Genomic DNA, 19,456 nt, shown 5'->3' on the forward strand with positions numbered 1-19,456 from the left:
AAACTGCTGCCAAATATTTTGGAAATTCAATATACATGAGAAAACCATACTATAACATGTTTAATTATCCATGTTAAGATAGAGAAAGCTAATCAGACTCCAAAAAATAACTAATTACACTAAATTGATCGTTAATATCTGCAATAATTTCGGTGGATTATCTGATATGATACGTTATAACTGTAATACAAGTCTTGAACACAATGGCTTTCTTTGGCAAACCAATCATAATTAAGCTGCAACTTGTTTCAACCATGCACTCTCCCAGAAAAAAAATCGTAACAGGAATAAATAATAATAATAATAATATGAACACCGCGGCAAGCACAACCAATCATATCATACACGGCATGCTCTAAGTTCTCAACATTCTTTAAATTCAAGACTTCACATCTTTCAGCACTCCACCCTTCTCAAGCTCACCAACAAGGTCCCTCAATGAGGGAACCTTCATAGCTAAAGTTCTATAAAGTCTAGAATACCTAGCTCGGGTACCATCTGCAGTCCTTGCAAGGGCAAGCAGGCTTAAAGCTTCAGGTAGTTGAGAGAATACATGTTTCATTTCATCCATGCTCATATTTTCCAAAACTGATGGTCTTGGAACGACCCTCATGATTTCACCACCTTTAGGTTCCTGAACACGGGCTTCGGCCTTAATCACCAGTTCTGAGTTTGAGTTTGCTCCACACTTGATGATAAACGGTGTAGTAGAGCCTGTATTGAATTGCAAAACGTTCCACTGTGCCACGTCAGTTTCTGTACCAGACCCCAAGTCAGCAGTAGATTTTCGAGCATGTGCCAACTCATGAAGGGGGTCATCTTGTTCAGGAATTGACTGCAGTAGTTCACAGGAGATTGAAACAATTAGGTGTGGGAAGGTTACAAAATTATAATAGAATGCAAAATCATTCACAATCAACATGCGCATGAAGATCCAAGAAATACCAGCATCTCAATTGTTATTTAAATTAAAAGGCATGGCATCTCATTCGTACTTAAAGGGTCATTCAGTTTGGCAACTTAAAGGGTCATTCAGTTTGGCAGCTAGCAGCAAATGTTGAAAGTTCCGAGGGGTCACGAGCTTGAGCCACTTCCCTCTCCCTCGGATCAGAGAACTTCATCCAGTATTATTCCAGGGTTAACCAAGTAGTTTTTCAGGACTTCTAACTCGAAGGTATCAAGTTCTATTCTCACAGCTAGGCTATACATAAATAATAGCTTATCCTCCCTGTTGTGTAAATTGCCTTTTTTTTGTTCCTTTTCTTCTCTAATTAATGTGATCATCTTTTAAATAAAAACGAGCATGTGCACGGATATAACATTGCAAGATAAAGCAATAGAGTATCGGTCCTTTTTTTTCTTATTTAACATTAATATTTTCAATTGTTTAATTACATTAATGATCCTCTAATTGTTTTTCAATTAACCATATAATGAGATACAATAAAACATTAAAACTACCATGATGGAACAATTTTTTTATGATACCAATATAGAAATAGTGTTTCAATGAAAGGAAAAGGGAGAAACTATTCACTTTGGCGTTCTCAGGCTTCTGTTGGCAATCCTCCATTTTTATGTACAACAAACTTGATTTCTAGATTTTCTTGCACCCTCTATCATTTACTTGTGTAATGTGCCTACCTATACCACCACAACTAATAGGAACTTCTAAGTTTCCTAGCTGATTATGATTTCCTTCTTTCTTTCTTTTCTTTTCTTTTCTTTTCTTTTTCTTTTTGTTAATTTATTAGGAATCTTTATGTCATCTGGATTTTCTATCGATCATGTAGGTGACATGTTACTTTATTTCTTTCCTACAAGGGTCAAGCCTTTGAACTAGTATAAATAGGCTAGTAGAGCTATTTTACAACACAAGCTTTGTTTTATTAATAATTTATGTAAGTTAGATGATTCCTACAAACTCTATATCTTAATCTCTACAAACTTCAATTTCTTCTCAATTTTTTAGCCATATTTGCACTGTTCTGTTTACTGTTCTCCCTTCAATTTCTGTTCAGCTATTAGCTACGCTTTTACTGTTTCTACTCTTTACTACCACAATCACACACACACACACACATGTACATACCTCAACCAGGCGACGAGCTTCTGCAATTTGCCTTTGGGCACACGGGTGATCAATATTAAGGAGGGAAGGCATCCTTTCCCCAAGTTCATCTAGAGAAACAAGCAGCGATTTCTTCTTAGATTTACTCAAGGTGTTCACTGAAGATTGTCTCAATATATCCTGTTTAAAAATCGGTTGTTACTGATTCCGCTTTAGCTCAGTGATCATGTAAATAATCAGAATGGCTTCATTATGCAAATAAACAATAATTTCATAAGAGAGGAATAAAACCTTGACTTGCTTCAATATGCCATCAAGAGAAATCAGAGATGCTAATCGTGCATCTTCAGCAGCAGTGGAAGGATTTTGAACAGGCAAACCACCATCTTCCAATGTTAATAAGGCAGCATCACTTCTCATTTGTTGCAAAATCTAAGGATAACAAATAATAACATCAAGACATGCAAAGAATGTATTTTTTAAACCCAAGAAAAAATGGGTGGAAGGATAAGATAATGCAGCATAATTGTCGCGCCATTACCAAAAAAGAAAAGGAAAAGGAAACACAATTGTCATAGCACATGTGCACTAAATACAATCTATTACTCAGGGCAAGAAATGAATGGATAAAGAATTTAATACCGCTCAACTAAAAACATAAATGAAACAAATAGAAAATAGAAAAGAAAAATCTTTCCAAGTCCAAAGAACCATACACCATTGAAGGCCCAGTAACCTTCATAGTATCAGCTCAATTAACATTTTAATATCAAGAGGTGACAAAAGATTGACAACAGCACAAATTTCTGAATTCAATAATTGCAGATGAAGATGACCATCCATTGAATATTTTTAAGAAATAAGAACATCCACAATTCACTATTGACTTGCAATCATGAAGATGACTGAGGGTGTTCAATTCAAAATCCCCAACAGTATTATCCTATTCCAGAAAACAAAACTGATCAATCGCTATCTTAGTTACATAAGCTTAAAAATTATCTAGCCATGCTATAAAAATTTTGGGAAAATACTCTGCAAATGATAAAAATATATGGAATACAATAGACCTTCAGGTACTAATTCCCATCTCTAGTTTACTCAGCTTTAAGACTATCATAGGTGCTCATATCTTGTTAGTAAACATCAACATCTAGCCATCACTTTCAGAACCAGAAATCTGAAGTGGCATCTAGCTCCTCTACTTGAGTTCCTATCATGACTAAAAAAATTGCTATACGCCCACCATTCATACCAAGTGTTTTGAGATGTTGAAACTCTTTGTTTTTTCTTCTTCTGGACATGATTTAAAATCCAAACACCATCTCCACGTGATATCAATGATTGCTTAAAGACATTGACTTTTTTTACCTGCATGACGCTTTTACCCTTCAAGTGATAATGGTTAAAAAAAGGAGGGTTGGAAGTTCCAATTGATGAATCAACTTCTCCTAATTTTGACAATTAATACAAATTTATGCACAGCATACACAATTTCTAGTCACATCAAAATTATTCATCAGCATTTAAATGACTCCACTAAGCATGAAAAGAATCCACTTAAGATGTACACGTTTAAAACCTTTGACTTTGAAATGCAATCTAATAATTCAGTGAAGAAAGGTAACTGTAAGATATTTAAGGATAGAGACAAAACATGCTGGTCAGCTGAAAATAACTACCTTTCTTCTTTTGTGATCAACAGACTCTAGAGCTGAACGCAGTTTCGCTACTTGTGCTGCATCTTCTGCCTCTTCTGTTGCTAAGGTCCCAGCAATATCCTGATAAAAAAATTTGGAGAGATTAAACACATCCTCATGAGAAACTAGAACAGGTTCAAAATAGAGAGAGAGAGAGAGAACACAATTTGTTTACTGAAGTAAGATCATATGCACCACAGCAAATATATCTCAGAAAATATCTTGGCACTATATGGCTATATGCTGGAAAATAAAGTAAAAAAGCACTGTTTATAGTAATATGGACTATTCACACCTTCAATTAAGTTCAATGCCTAAAGTAAACAAATGACTTTTTTTCCCTCAAAGTTTTGCTATTTTAATTTCCAGATTATTTTGAAAAGACTCCTAAGAGTTAATGCCTGATAAGAGTAAAAAATCAAAAAGCTCCAACATAATGTAGGATGTGCAGCTGCTCTGAAACCAAACATTAATCTCTTGGCTTCATGATTTAGATGATTCATCGAGGATGCTAGTAGGATAGAACCAGATAAAGACAGAAACTCTCTCAAGTAGAAGAGACAGATTTTCAAATTCTCTCAAGGATGAAGTGACAGAGCTTATGAATGTGAGCATTAAGAGTCCTGAAAATGAACATGACATCAAAGTGCATCTGTAAATAAAATCATGAAACATACACCTTCTGTCTGCTCATTGCCAAACAGCTGCTTCAAATGAACCAAGGAAATATAAATTTTTGGTTTTCCAATTAGTTAGGTTTATTCTAATCCCCAATGTTCTTTCACTAATCACTGTGAAATTAGCTCTCTTTGAAGACCATAGAGCGAGAAATTACTTAGAGGCTACAGGCATTTCGTCAAAAAAAGAAAAGGATCCTTACTGGAGAATTTGTACTCAAGGAGTGCAGTTACTCAGATATGTGCAACTCTTCTTTAGATGGATTGGTCAGCATGAATTAATTCATAGGAAGAGGAAACATGAGTCCTAGGAGATTATGCATTTATGTCATGAGAATTTGGATACTGCTGTTCTTGACAGGGCAGAGTATTGGGTTCAAGAACAGATTAGTACAAAAAAGGATGTGCAACAAAAGAAGAGCTACATAAGTTTTTCGTATCCAAAATTATCTCTCTCATCCTAGGGGGCATTTGTTTCTGGAAAATAATCTGCATTCAAGGAAAACATTTTCCTGGAAAATGAGTGATTTTCCATTATTTGGGTGTTTTAAATGAAAATTATTTGTTTGTTGTGCATGGAAAAAAGAACATCATTTATGCAAAGCGCCAAACACTTTTTGCCAAATAGTGTTTTTTGTTTTAACTTGTTTATTGATGTTGGTTCCAATTGAGTGTTCGCATGTGATGGTTGTATTTATTTACTTGTTTATTGGCGTGGGTCCCTTGTAAAATGTTTTCCTTTTCTGAGAACCCTGAGTCATTTTTCAAAGTTCTTAAGGGTGTTTCAAGTTTGACTGTAAATTATTTCATTTTATGTTGACCAGCTTTTCCAAAGCTCACCAAACATAGGAAAATATTTTTGAGGGTTATTTTCTAGAAACAAACGCCCCCTAATTGTCAAATTTTTGTCTCCATAAACAAAATATTAAACTATCTTGTTAGAAAAAGGTTATGGATGCCACTTAACTTCACCCCCAGAATTTTACAAGAAAATAATAAAGCATTCCTGTCTTCCCTCGACAGCAGACAAGCTGAAACTCCATCAACATGAGCATCTTGCACAGACCAAAACCACATTAACTGCACATTGGCCACATAATGGGACATGACTCTCTCTGGGACCAACATATTCATCTCCAATTTCTCTTAAATAAAATCACAAATGTTGAATTCTTTTTTTGCACAAGGTTTTCTGGATCTCATATTTTACTTGCCAAATTCCACAGCCAACTTTTTATGACAAGTTCCCAAGCATCTCAATCTTTGGGGACAGCATAAATGGTACAGTCCACCCACCATTAATGCCCTGATCAAAATCATGCTCTCTTTTCAAACGATGAAGCATGGCTCCCCTCCAACACCAACAAATTCCTCACAAGAAAAAACGCCGAGCTAAATTTAACTAATGATTCATTCTCATGTTTTGATCAAAACCATAAGTGACCTTGCCAAGAAAAGCTTTTCTAGAAGAAATAATGCAATAAGATCAAAGTAGCATGTTTGTTAGGAAAACAGACAGTCACAGGAATCCCATGAAGAACTCAGGTTCTCAAATATAACAGCAACTCTACACAAAAGACAAGCAACTGCACTGTGTATATACTCTAGTGTGAGAAACTAAACCATGCAGAGAAGATGACTGTCAGGTCTGTGCCTGGGCATCTATAGTACACATTTAAAGTAACAAGGAGCAAAATAAGAGTAAATCTCAGCTAATGAAGAGGCGTACCTTTAAGTGTTGCAATTGAGAAGTAAAAACCCGTTTTGCATACTCGGATAGAAGCTGGCCAAGAGCATCTGTACTGGGAGGCAATGCAGCACCCAATCCAGCCATCCAGCCATCCATAATTGCAGTCGAAAGGAGTTCTAATTGACCAGTGATCCCTCCTAATGCATCATCTCCAGTAACAGAAAGAAACTCAAAATTCTCTGCAAGCCAGGACCTAATTTGCCTCTGCAGCTCGCCAGCTGGAGTATGAACAAAGAGAGCAGCAAGAGCTTTGTTTCCTATTGCAAAACTTTTTGCTTCCTCTTGAATTTCCCTCAGTTTTCCGCCAGTTACCTGCTGCCTCCATGCATCCTACAGGTATGACAAACAAAATTATTGGAGTCAATTAGCAACATGAAAAAAGTATATCTAGCAGAATACTATGATCCATACAACGAGATTTGGGAGTACATATAATCTTAATAAGCACATCAGCAAGAGATTATAACACAACATTTCACAAGATTAGTGACAACGTTTCAAGATTCTCAATATTTTTCATTCAAAGAAGAGAACTCTTGTCCTTTTCCTGTTGGGCTAGCTTTGGATTATTTGTGTTCTTATGCACACTACATGAAATTACTTTTATTGCACGTTTGGCTGGGAAAATAGCAGAAAATAGATGGCACAGGGCAGAATGTTAATCTAGAAAGTTGGCAGGAGAAAAGGGAAAGAAAAACAAAAGAAAGAGAAAAGGACAGCAAATGGCAGCAACCTGATCAATTCCTCTCATTCTCAAAACAACTGATGACAACTTAGACTTCTTCTCCAGCTTTATGTTCACTTTAAAGCCTTGGATCTGCTCCTCCACAAAGTGCACAGGGGATCTTCCAGGACTATTGCCTCGGCTGGAGCTTCTACTTCGTCCAGTATTAGCCCTCTCCAAAAAGCACTCAACAGGAGGAACCTACAAAATGAAGCAAAAAAAGAGAATAGACACGGTAATTCAATAAAGAAACAGATGACTGCATATATGCTCAGCAAGAGAAATGAATGAAATGAGCATCAAATACACTGTTACCTTGATGGACTGCAGCTCCGGAGACCGGGCAAGCAAAGATCTTATGTACAAAATTCTGACACGGGAAACAAGCATGGTATCCATTACCCTCTTTGGTTCCATTTTGCGGATAAAAGCGAAAACAGCATCTCTGATTTCAGCAAGTATTTCATGCTCTCTAGAAGCACCTGCTTTAATGACTGCTGCCAGAACCTGCAAAATATTGGAAGTCACCATGCAAGGTATTATTAATACAAGCATAAAATTCCCAGTGGATGGAATATAAGAAGCTATGCAATGAAAACTTTTCAGCTATAGCAGCAGAAGTATTCAATCGTAAGTATTTTTATTTATAAATTATAATTTATTTATCTTGGGAATAACTCAATTTTACTAAATGATGCATCAGCTTATAATATATATAAAGTGAATGTGCTAATATAACCATGTCACCTTGATTTTGAAAGATTTTCCCATATAATTAAACCCCACTAAATGATTATTACCAAAATGGTTAGTAATCCAAGCATTACTAAAATTAAAAAGTGAAAAGTACTATGCCAAAATAAATCCAGTGGAACAATCAAAGAGCACCATGTCTAAACCTAAGACAAATGCTGGGGAAGTTAAAAGACATTTTAAGGAAAACTATTCTCTATATCAAATCACAGCAAATGAAGATTACCAGAGTACTCAGTTCTGAGGCATAAACACACCTATAAATCATCACAAAGATGGCTAGAGTTAAACACTTCCTGTCACTTAAGTTTTCTAACAAATATTTTGGAACTAAACCACTGTTCAAAGATGAAACTTAAATACAGACAGTCAATGATGAAGGAACCACGGGGTAGATCTAGTTTCCCTAAGGTCAACATTAGAAGGACCATTCTATCCCCATTTCAAATTGGAGAACTGAAGATCAGGCTGGTATAAATGTTCACTTGAACAAGATACACATCGAAATTAGACTGTAAATTTTCAATCCAGATGGAACAGGCAGTCACAAAGCATACCAACATCAATAGCTTGTTTGCACCATCTGAAATGGCAGCAAGGCTGTCATATTGTTCAGGATCAAAGTCATTTAGTGCAGCTGTAAGATATTCTCCTGCCGGGGTGGATTTAACTTTCTCAGATCCTGATTTGACCAGAGCAACGGTTCCATCAGTCTTATCTGCACCCAATGGTGATGGAACAACATCCATGGAACGTCCTTTATTGTTCTCATTTCTGTGTAAAGAATTACAAAGAAGTTCACTATAGAGCTGTGCACATATGAAGAAAGTAAAAAGACAAAGCAATCACTACTAAAATCAAATCTGAGCAAACACCTTCCCAGCTCCTGAGATTTAACGTTCACAGTTCCTTTGGACAATGGACTAGACACCTGAAAAGGAATATACCAAAGTTAGAAATCTGGAAGCATATGCTTGACAGGCAATAGAAGAATTGTCACCCAAAGGAACATGCATACATTATCACCCTACACAAGGTGCCTGCCTGGCAATGCGAGGAAATATTAAATAGATTGCAAGTTTTCTGTTTTTTTTTTAAAGAATAGTGGGCATATAGAAACTGCCACAACACCAGAACAGAATAGATGCTTTGACAACTTGATTCTTAACAGAGTGACATGTCTATCTGAATAAAAAGAATTATAAAAAGAAACAGGCATTGAAACCAATTATATGAACATTAAAAATGAAAAAAAAAAATCTTCATCAATTCTACGCAGAAATATTATTCTTTTTCAACTAATTAGAATCAATAAGATGTATTGATGTCATTGTCATATACCAGAACTCAATTACAATGTTCTTTGAACTTGCCCTCTATATATGCATGCAGTGTTTGATAGGTTGAAAGGAAGAGCACCTATTTCACCATCTTGGAAATAAAGAAGCAAAACTGCAGAACCTTCACCTCAAAAACTGACATTTTCATGAATTAAAGTATCTGAAGTGAAAGAACTCGGCCTGGAAACTTCAAATCTTTGACATAAACACCATAATTATAATAATACTATATGGTTTAGGACGTTTTACTCTAGCAACCAATATACTTTGTTGTCCTTATTATTGATCAAATATCACAATTTCATCATTTATTATTTTAAACTCAATTAATATAAGCGTCTTTTTTTTTTTTCGAGTCATTTGTAGTTGGGTTCGATATTTGAGTTGTTCGATGGGTTCAATCTTACAATAAAAGGGGGATGTTTGGGTGTTGAAATAATGCTTGTGGATTTTTTTTATTGTGTTCAGTGTTTTTAAGCATGAAGATTGTAGATCATGAAAGCCTGGTTGGCGAAGAATTGAGTAGAAAAGGCACAGACCTGCAAAAATGGGTATGGGTGACAAGGCTGTCTCAAGGGCAGATGACGTGAAGTGTGTATCTTGCACACTTCTCTCTCTATTCTATTCATTTGATTTTTTATGCGATTCTTTTTTCTTTTCTAAAATACACAAAACATAATCATAGAGAATTTTAAAAAAAAAAAATCAATCACACCCATAAATTATACCAAAACTTTCTAAAAGTACACATACAATATTCAATATTAACAACCTAAAATCACACTAGTAATATTTAAACTTATTAAATTAGAAAGCTTAAACATATTCTCAGAGTTCTAATTGAAAAAAATTGCCTTTCAAAATTTATCAGCAGCATCACGCAGGTAGATGGTCTCATAAAATCTAAAACTTGTACCCTTTCACAACAAGGAAAATAATGGAAGCAACAAGTACAAAGTATAACAAGAGAATGTAACAATCAGGCAGATTGCAAATTTTGGGAAAATAAACATATGTAAAATTATATAAAAAAGGAAGTGATTACATCAACATCAGATGAAAATAAAAAACTACCTGGGGTGATCCAGCTAAAGAGGCTTTTTCTGTTAATCTATCGAACAGTTTCTCATTTTCTTCATGCAACCTCTGCATAATCAAACAAATAATCAACTCCTGTAAGACAAACTACACCTGAGGAAGCAAGTCCAAAATTGGTGCAAGGAAAAATGGATTCATGAAATAGGAAAACTATGCCTCTCCTTTCACTAAAAGACACCTATATCTAATATGCATTTCCGGGCCTTGTATTTTTCTTCCCTAGGTATTTTCTCTCCCTCCCTTTTTTTCCATACCATTTGTATGGTAAACAAATGAAAACATATAATTACATGAACCCGAGCTCACTCTTCCATACAGCTCAATGTTATTGATAATTAGAGAAGTAGAGCAGTTAGAAATCCATACTTATTCAAATAGTTCTCAATTTCAAGTACATTTATGGAAATTATTGCAGACCTCAATCAATGCATCACGCTTTTTTAGTTCTTCTTCAAGTTTCTTGGTTACTGCTGAAGAATCCATGCCATCCCCAGTTGCCTTAGAGATTGATGAAATCACAGGCCCTGATTCTGAGCCAAATGTTGACCGAGCTTCCCTCAAACGGAGAGCTTCATTGAGCTGTGACTCCATGCTTTTAATTTGGGCCTAAATCCATTATGATACAACCATTTACAGAAAATATATGTGAGCAGCAGAACAGAAGAACAGCAACAAAAATTGATTTCTTCTTTCATAAAAGAAGTAATCATATCAGAAAAAGAGCTACAGAACAAAAGGCCAAGAGCCATCCTTTAAATGGGAACACGAGCTGAAACAAAATGGAACTCTTATCATACTAGGGATTTTTAGTTTCTTTGAATAACAGCTAAAGAAACACCTTCGATGACCCCATTTGCTGAAGACCATAAAGAAGTGAGAAAACTATTTTGCCCCTCAAAAGTTACCTTGAGAGATGACAATCACTGAAGCTTCTTTCTTTACTTCTGGGTAAACCCAACCCGAATGGGAAGAAGAGGGAGGGAACGAGCTATGGATAGATTTGTTCTACAAATGGTCTATCTATTTAGATAGGAAGGCTAATGCCAACACAAATACAATTGATATTGAGTCTTCGAGTGAAGATTGGGTTCAGAACGTTACCACATGCTAGAACTCTAATGGATTCATGATCAACATAGAGTGAAATCTTGAGACTTTCTTAAGACCACTGGCCTAGCTTCAACAACAATTGGGTCTTTCATGAGTGAACTAAACCCCGGCCTTTTCTAGCCAGGTAAGTTAGTTGTGAAGTTTTTTAACAAAACCAGGTGATTTCAATGGATTTCCAGAATATCTATATATAGTTTTCATCCGTCTTGTCTGTTTAAAAGGGGCATAGCCGGACACCAAAACATAAGAGTAGTGGGGATGTGTAAGGTAGAATTGAGCCCATGTGTGGAACAACATTCCCAGTATGACTTGCATAGAGCAACTGCTTGGCGGAACTTCCAACTTCCAAAAGAGGAAGATCCATCGAATTGATTCATGAGAGGAGGGCCTTTCTTGTAGTAGCTGGAGTTGGATACCTCCTATATTCTCTTTGTTCTTCTAATGTGATGATTCTATAGCTTCTAGTGCAAAGATACTTCCAGATGCCCACTTAGAGGGAGAGAGGAATTGTTATCAATCAGAGACGGAGAAAGGAAGTAGGTGGCACCCAAAAGACCATAAAGAGGTGAGAAAAACTATTATGTCCCTCAAAAGTTGCCTTGAGAGATGACAGCCACTGAAGATTCCAAAATTTTGCTTGATCTTACTATCCTTCCTCTTCCCATAACCATCTGAAAAAATCAAGAAGAGGACCTCCACTGATCCCAGAACACCCAATGAATCCCATAAAACAATACATCTATTCCACAGTGCCCATGCCACATAATGAAGTGAGAAAAGGTGTCCAACTCCCACTATCAAAACACATAACACAATCAACACAAGAAAGGACTTCATGACCCCCCCCCCAACCTGCAACAGGTTATTGATATTCATCTCAAGGAGAACCACTATGCAGATAAGGCACCTTAGCTTTTAGCTTTCTGATTACAATTATCCAGGGTGAAATAAGATCGACATGGAGTCCTTAGCTTTTTCTTGTCTGAGAGAAAAACTAAAAGAATTGAAAGAGAAGAAATCTTATTTTCCCCTGTCATTAGGGTTCATAAAAAGCACAAATCTGATTAACGACTTCACCCTCCAAAGACAAACTTTGAAATACACTTCCTTTGCCTACAAAAAGACCCAAAACAGAATACAAAAGGAAAAGGTATGTATGTTTATTTTGATTGCTAGTTGTGACCTTTTCTCTTCTGTGATAATCTAAAGTATCACATTTATCATGCTGAAAAGATGTTCAGATTACTCAAAGATGAGAAACTACCAATGACTCCTAGACAGAGCCAGTTAAGAAATAGTTAAGAAATTGTCACGAGCTATCACTGCATATAGGAACATAAACTACATTTAGAACCAGTATATATACAAGGCATGAAGCCCAAGATGCAGGAAAGAGAAGCAGAATATAAAACAAACCTGGAGTGTCTGAATTGTGGAATCTTTTTGTTGCATTATCATTTTTTGATCCTGTTCCGTCTGTAGCAATTGAGCTACTTGATTTCTAAGCTGAGCATTTTGTTCCTTTTCCACCTTATGCTTGTCAGCAATCATAATATTCTCTGACTGCATCAATGAGAGTAATGAAACAGCTTAATTTCAGGTTTAGAGGCAACAAAACAAAAGTTTGACCAGATATGGACAGTTAAAAAGTACAAAATTCAATGTTAAATACAGAAGCACATGTGTCCCTTTAAATTATTCTAAACAGTCAGGTAGTATGCAGTCCGTGATAGAATGGGAAAATACCAAACTCGTGAAATTACAAAACCTTTAAATCTGATTGCAGGGTGAAAGAAACTTTCCACGCCTTCTGAACTTCATTGAAGAGCAAGACACACTGGTCATTTGCATCTTTGAGTGCTTGCGTCAATTCCAAAACCTCTTGTTTCAGATCTTGAATTTCCTTTTCCTTTTCATATAACTCCTTGCGTGCATCATTAGCCTACAAAAACATTACAAACTAAAGGATTGGCATGTTCCATGACTATTTCAGTAAATGAATTAGCATCACAGACCTTAACATTTGCAACATGCTAGAATGATGATGTTATGTGGAAGAGTGAAACATCAAAAATATTCCTAAGAAGAAAAGGCACCTCAAACCCATTCCAGCTATATGTTAAAGATGTCTAATTCTTTTTCTTAAAGACTGAATCTAGAAATTTCAACAATACAAGGCCCTTGCTACTTGTCACAAGCCCACTGCAGCATTTTTGTATTTTGACATTTTATCCTGGTGATCAAATAGAGGCCATCCAAACTTTCTTACCCAGGTACCTTTGCCTAGACTTGCAATATAGCCAACAAAAAGAAGTGTGTATGTGCACTTTTGAACCTTCTAATTAATTAGTCCTTAAATATTTGTGTTTTCTTAGTTAGAGATCTGAGCCATTAACAAATTAGAAGTACTAATAACTCAACCTGTTGGCCCACCTATACCATGTTGTGCAGTGTCATGGTGTGACTGTTTTTCGGTGTTGTAATATGAAATGAAGGAATATATACGCTGTTTGTTAATGAATTGTTGTGTTGTGTTCTGAGCAAAATCAATTGATTAATTGGTAATCCATCATTGTGCTATTTTGAAATTACATTACTATCAAGGAAACAATTTTAAAACAAGATTTTGATTGTAAGATTAAAATAAGTTGCTTGAATTTCTTTTTAATTGAAACTTTAGTTATAAACAAACTAGTAAAGAAAAAAGAATAATTATTATATACAAAAATTGTGAAAAAATATTATTCTGAAAACAAGAAAAAGATATGACCTAGTTTTCTAAGCAAAATATTACATAATTTTGTCAAGATACATTTTCCTTTCTTCTCCATAAAGATTTCAGCAATTATGCACCTGAGATTTTGTGATGCAATCAATCTTAGGTATAACTATAAGAACTAGCTGTTTATTTTTCTTTTTCTACGTGCGGTTCCTAGAACCTTTACTAATGGTGTTGTGATGCGTTAGTCTTTTTCATGCACCTGCAATTCAATTTACAGATTTTGAATCCGTTTTCTTCTTCAATCTAACTGAAATTCCCAGTTTTTGAATCCTAGCCCACCATAAAATACATGCAGGAGAAAAGCTCAAACATGTCCTACATCACTTGCCTGGAAAATATGAGGGACCCATTGATGAAAAAGAGCACATTCAAAGAGGAAAGATTGCCAAACAGTAAAGAATCATCATCAAGAAACAAGAACTTACAACATCTCTCCACTTCTTAATTGTATCTCGATTTCCAAGGCTTAGTGTAGCATTTCTAGCCCTAGAGCAGAAGCTGAGAGACGATAATGTCTCAGACAAATTTGCAATATTTGGACACACATTAAGTATCATCAAAGTTTTTGAATCCCTCCCTGCAGAAGGAAAATTAGTTGTGGAGAAAAAATAAGTAATGATTCAAAAATTAATCTCAACATGGAAAGAAACAATCAACCTATAGATATTGGAAGAAAAATTGAAAAAATATAAGGAAATGAGTGAACTCGATATATTTTTGAAAGAACAACTACATCCAAGATTGATACATAGCAATGTCTAGTGTGACAGAATCAAATTTGGTTGGAGATCAGACAAATTCTATCAACTGAGCATATCTACCTTTATCACTATTTTTGCACTAAGAATAGCTTCAAATTTAAATTTATTTAAATCCAAAATGCGTGTAAAGCCTATAAGTTTTCTTTCAGCACAATTACCATCACCTTTTTTGTTGTGCCTAGAACAATTAAGAGGCAGCTAGATGCGAATAACACAAGCAAAATAAAATAAAATAACAAGAATCAAATGCATTAACATAAGCACGCAATTAAATGAAAGTTCTTTCTTCTTCAAATGATATATTTCCTTTCACCATGTAATTCTCTTCCTTTCAATAAATCATTTTCACATGCAAAAACAAAAAAGAATTTATTCATTCTGTTTTCAGAAAAACTATTTCCAGATGCTCCAATTCTAATCACAACAAAATGTCAAAAAATCTTCACACATTCAAGGTGTAAAATGGCAGTACCTAAGGAGTCAGCAAGAACTTTTGTCAGCATTGAATTTTCATAAGGAACAACATCCTTCCTTGAAGTTAAAGAAGACAAGACATCCCCCAACCTACATATACAGCATAAAATACAATAAGATAATGGCACAAAATGACAAGAGTGGCCTTCAAAAACAGGAGAACCTGTGTGCCAAAATTATTGCTGCCATAATTCCTAATAAGTTAAATAGACAGAAAATATGCTGATCCCAGTCCATCAAGTGTCTCAAACTTCTCAACATAAAACATAATGCAGGAAATCTATAACCCAAGTTTAGGGGATTAGCTTGTAAGAATATATATACACTCAATTGCAAAGAAAAAACAGAACCTCTGTTTCATGGCTAAGTCCAAAACCCAGTTATTTAACCACAGCAGCACTGAGAAAAGTAGTTAGCAAATAGTGTGCTAATGTAACATACGCTGAGAGTGATTTCATCACATGTAGCATGTCTGTCACACGCTCACTGCTATCATCTTCTGCTATTAGACCTTCACTTCCAGCCAGGTCAACAAGAGAAAGCTTGCTATACAAGTTCTCTCCACTGATCACATTGTTATAATATATGTGCACTGTTACAATCCTGAGAATAGCAAAAACAAGAAATCACAAATAATTAGAGAACAGAACATAGAAGCACAAAACAGTTATGGCATACATAAATTTGTCCTATAGTTCACCTTTTCTTTTACATATGGATACTATTTTAAGTTACATGTTTCAATCATTATCACTACCATAATCACATGTTTGGTGATAGTAGGACGTTAGAATTATTTTTTTCTACTAGAAAAATGAATGGAACGAATGTAACAGTTAGGAGACTCCAAACAAAAGGTAGGTGCCCTAGTCCATGGGTCTGTCAACTAAGGAGACTCCTCTAGAAGTCCCTAAAGCCGTACACAAAATATAAGTCAGAAAATTATCTTTTCCTGCAGCAAGGGCAAATAATTATTGAAATTTTCAGAAATATTCTAAAAGTCTTTGATTGAGTATCAACATTATTAGGAATCTTTCAACATTGAAAGTATGGCCTTTATATACATCTAAAAGCATGATAGTATTTAAACAGAACACCATACAAGAGTGAGAGAAAGAAAGTCTTTGACTATAAAGGATGTAGGCCATACAAGTGAGAAACATTCAACTTTGATATGTTATTTTCCCGTCTCTGAAATGCAGCTTTCAAGATTCTAGAAAAGTCCAATGGGTTATCGACTTTTTCTTGTTGAAGCTCTATAAAAGATTCCAGTGATCCCATGCAGATCTTCTGCAAAGTACTCTCAGGCTCTGACAGCAAATCAGTTATCTACAAAAGCAAGAAAGGAGTTAAGATTAAAGTAGCAAATTATCATTTACACTACTGCCTAAAAACCCCACCCTCTTCCTGCCTCCTCTCAAAGAATATATTGACAAAGAAAATGCCATGAACAATGCAAAACCTGTTCATTGTATAGCTCAAAAACCGTAACAGAGAAATTGAACCGAGAAGTAGAAGTTGAATCTGAGTTAGCCAAATCAAACAACTCTTCAAAACAACGAGCATATAAACCACGATCATAGCTAGATCCTTCCTGAAAAGTCAAATTATGTCAACAAAGAACATATTAGGCCAGAGATTATGGCATTGCATTAGTATATCCACGCACGCGCGCGCATAGCAAGCGGACAATCAAAATGCCAAAGAATTCATAAAAAAGCATAAAACTGCCATGATAAGGCCCCACAACTAGTAAGGACCAACATGAGCAGTGAAAAGAGGAAGCAGAGAAACTTCCGTCATGCAAAGAAAAATCAGACTACACAGTTAAAGAATCACTAATTTAACTAGTGTAATCATCAATCATGCTAGTTTTCCCAAGAACATCAGAAAACACCACACCAAATCTTACCATTCAACCTTTCATAGTAGAACTTCTATATTAGTCTATAAAGAGCAGGCATTGTTCCATGCCACATGCAAGCAAGCATGCATGCATGCACACATACACACATATGCATATGTATGAACCTATATGTGCAAGTGTGTATCATGCATAGGTAATTATACATATAAATATGGGGATATATATATATATATATATATAGAGAGAGAGAGAGAGAGACCATAGTGTGTGTCTTTCCAGAGTGAGTTTGTCCATAAGCAAATATAGAAACATTATATCCATCCAAAGCAGACTGCACATATGGTTGAACATCTGTGAACAACTCAGCTGCACAGAGAAGATTAAACATTAAAGCTTTGTTTAAACAACAAAGTACATCACACAAGTATATACATAGATGTATTAGCAGAGGATGTACACCTTTTTTTAATGGCGCTTTTTGGATAATAACAAACAAATGTATAACCATTTCAGGTAGAATAAAACAATGAAAAATGACACTTTTTAATGCAAACCTTGTCCCACATGAGGTCCATAAACTCTGTCAAATTCAAAATCTTTTTTGGGATTGGAGATGGTATCAGAGCCAGTATTGACGCGGATTGTGCAATCATCAGGAAATTCAACAACAGAAGGACTTTCATCTTCAAATAATGGTCGTACACGACAAAACACCTTTATGCTTCCTGAAAATAAAAGGAGTTGCCAAACTAAATGAATGCTCAAGAATTGTTTAAGCTCAGTGAAGAATAATAATCCATAATGAAAATAAATGTCAATGTGAACAGTGCGAGAGAAAGAGAGAGCAAACCAAAGCTCGGGAAGATAAGTAAGTACCTTTGGCTGTTAACAAGTCATTGAACAATCTTTTCTTCTCATTGATGAGTGGAGATATTCTAGCCTCGGTTTCAAGGGCAACTTGATCTGGCATTTATATTTAGATAAAGTTCAAATCCGTCAACAGAACCCACCAACAACAAAACCTTGAGGAAAAGAAGCAAAGCCGGTATGAAGCAAGTAAAAATTGAATAAATCACTAATTCAATATCCAGGAAAAATACTCCACCACGAACTACTAGTTTTTTTTTCAATATTATCATTTTTTATTCTCTTTCCAATTATTCAACATTAATTCTTGAACTATACCACAAGTATTGTCTCTCCATCCGCATCTTCTAGAGTGAAAAACGCATAAAAATTATCTTATAAAGTGAAAAATGCATGAAAAATTAAAGGAACATGATAGAAGTAATACCTAGCTTACGAGTTTTTTCAGCAAGGACTCCAAGATAACGAGTAACTCGATCAAGTTTCGCATTAGAATATTCCTGTAAATCACTTGCTTCTTGTCTCAACTCCAAGTAATCCTCTTTTGCAAGCTGTTTAATTCATTTTAAAAATAATGATAATAAATTTACTAAAAACAATCACTGCTTGTTTTTAATCTTTTATACTATTTTTCAAAAAATAAAATAAAAATTAGAACCTTGATTTTATCTTTCAATCGGTGAACTTTGGAGGCGAGAGCCTGTTTCGAGAACTCCGAATTCTCTCGCGTCGTCGAGATCGAGTACCGCCGTACGATCGGCTGCTCCGCCTCCACCGGCCTTGGCTCGAAGCCAGCCACCTCCCAGTTCCACATATTTCTCTGCTCCGCCATTAATCACTCAACAACCAATTTTGTTCTCAACCTTTTCTACTTCGCATTACCACTCTTTCTTTCTGCTTGTGGTTTTCATTTCATTTCTCTTTTCGATTTCCTTTCCCTCTAATAATCTAATTCATGAAACGATATCGTTTAATGGATGTGTGATTGCTCTAGTAAATTATAAACTAGTCCCTTTAGTTGTTAACAATAGACTAATCAATCCCTGTAGTCATAAAAGCTAATTAATTAGTCCCATTTGTGTAGGATAGAAATTTCACCAACTACATTAAGCATCTTATAATCATACTAGAGACAGGCAAAAATTGACCTGATTTGATCGGAGTTTGATGTCAAGGTAGGTGATGGGCTTCACTTGTCCCTAACCCTAACTTGATTTGTTGACATTTCTACTTTTAATAATTTTACTTTTATTAATTTTATGTTCTTTTTTAATTTATTTTATTTTTTATTATAAAAATATAAAATATATAAAAAATGAGTAGTGTGAAGATTTCGAGGAGAAAAGAAAACATTTTTGAAATAATATTAAAGCAAACACGAAGAACCAATTAATTATTAAAACTACAATGACTATTTAATTCATTTTATAAAACTAGAGGGAGTAACTTATACTTTACTCGTGTTCGAGGGTTGAGCTTGCT

At 35.2% G+C, this 19,456-nt stretch overlaps 1 protein-coding gene across 2 annotated transcripts; it reads right to left on the bottom strand.

Moving 5' to 3' along the window:
* Positions 1 to 268: 268 nt before the first annotated feature.
* Positions 269 to 18,915, bottom strand: LOC118063163 (kinesin-like protein KIN-14B). Of its 2 annotated transcripts, XM_035077108.2 has the most exons (23): positions 18,633 to 18,915; positions 18,402 to 18,525; positions 17,984 to 18,070; positions 17,662 to 17,832; positions 17,367 to 17,473; positions 16,703 to 16,834; positions 16,391 to 16,569; positions 15,682 to 15,843; positions 15,239 to 15,330; positions 14,431 to 14,582; positions 12,992 to 13,165; positions 12,640 to 12,786; positions 10,531 to 10,719; positions 10,090 to 10,161; positions 8,551 to 8,606; positions 8,233 to 8,449; positions 7,238 to 7,429; positions 6,932 to 7,123; positions 6,178 to 6,528; positions 3,754 to 3,852; positions 2,363 to 2,503; positions 2,093 to 2,251; positions 269 to 835 (listed from the first exon to the last, which is right to left on the bottom strand). In XM_035077108.2, the coding sequence occupies exons 1-23, from the start codon at positions 18,804 to 18,806 to the stop codon at positions 380 to 382; spliced, it is 3,825 nt and encodes a 1,274-aa protein (XP_034932999.1). In that variant the 5' UTR covers positions 18,807 to 18,915; the 3' UTR covers positions 269 to 379. The 2 variants fall into 2 exon arrangements, with proteins under 2 accessions (XP_034932999.1, XP_034933000.1); XM_035077109.2 differs by lacking the exon at positions 18,633 to 18,915 and having other exon boundaries at positions 17,984 to 18,129; positions 18,402 to 18,531.
* Between the last annotated feature and the right edge of the window lie 541 nt (positions 18,916 to 19,456).

The sequence above is a fragment of the Populus alba genome, chromosome 7 (genome assembly GCF_005239225.2).
Source record: "Populus alba chromosome 7, ASM523922v2, whole genome shotgun sequence".
Classification (NCBI taxonomy): domain Eukaryota; kingdom Viridiplantae; phylum Streptophyta; class Magnoliopsida; order Malpighiales; family Salicaceae; genus Populus; species Populus alba.

Bases quoted from the DNA above. Each gene is read 5' to 3' on its own strand.
- LOC118063163 (XM_035077108.2), bottom strand. From the start codon at position 18,806: ATGGCGGAGCAGAGAAATATGTGGAACTGGGAGGTGGCTGGCTTCGAG. The intron at 16,835-17,366 runs GTCTCTCTCTCT...TTGACTTTTCAG, and splicing joins CTGGAAAGACACACACTATG to GAAGGATCTAGCTATGATCG. The intron at 2,504-3,753 runs GTAGTTATTTTC...TGTTATCCTTAG, and splicing joins TTGATCACAAAAGAAGAAAG to ATTTTGCAACAAATGAGAAG.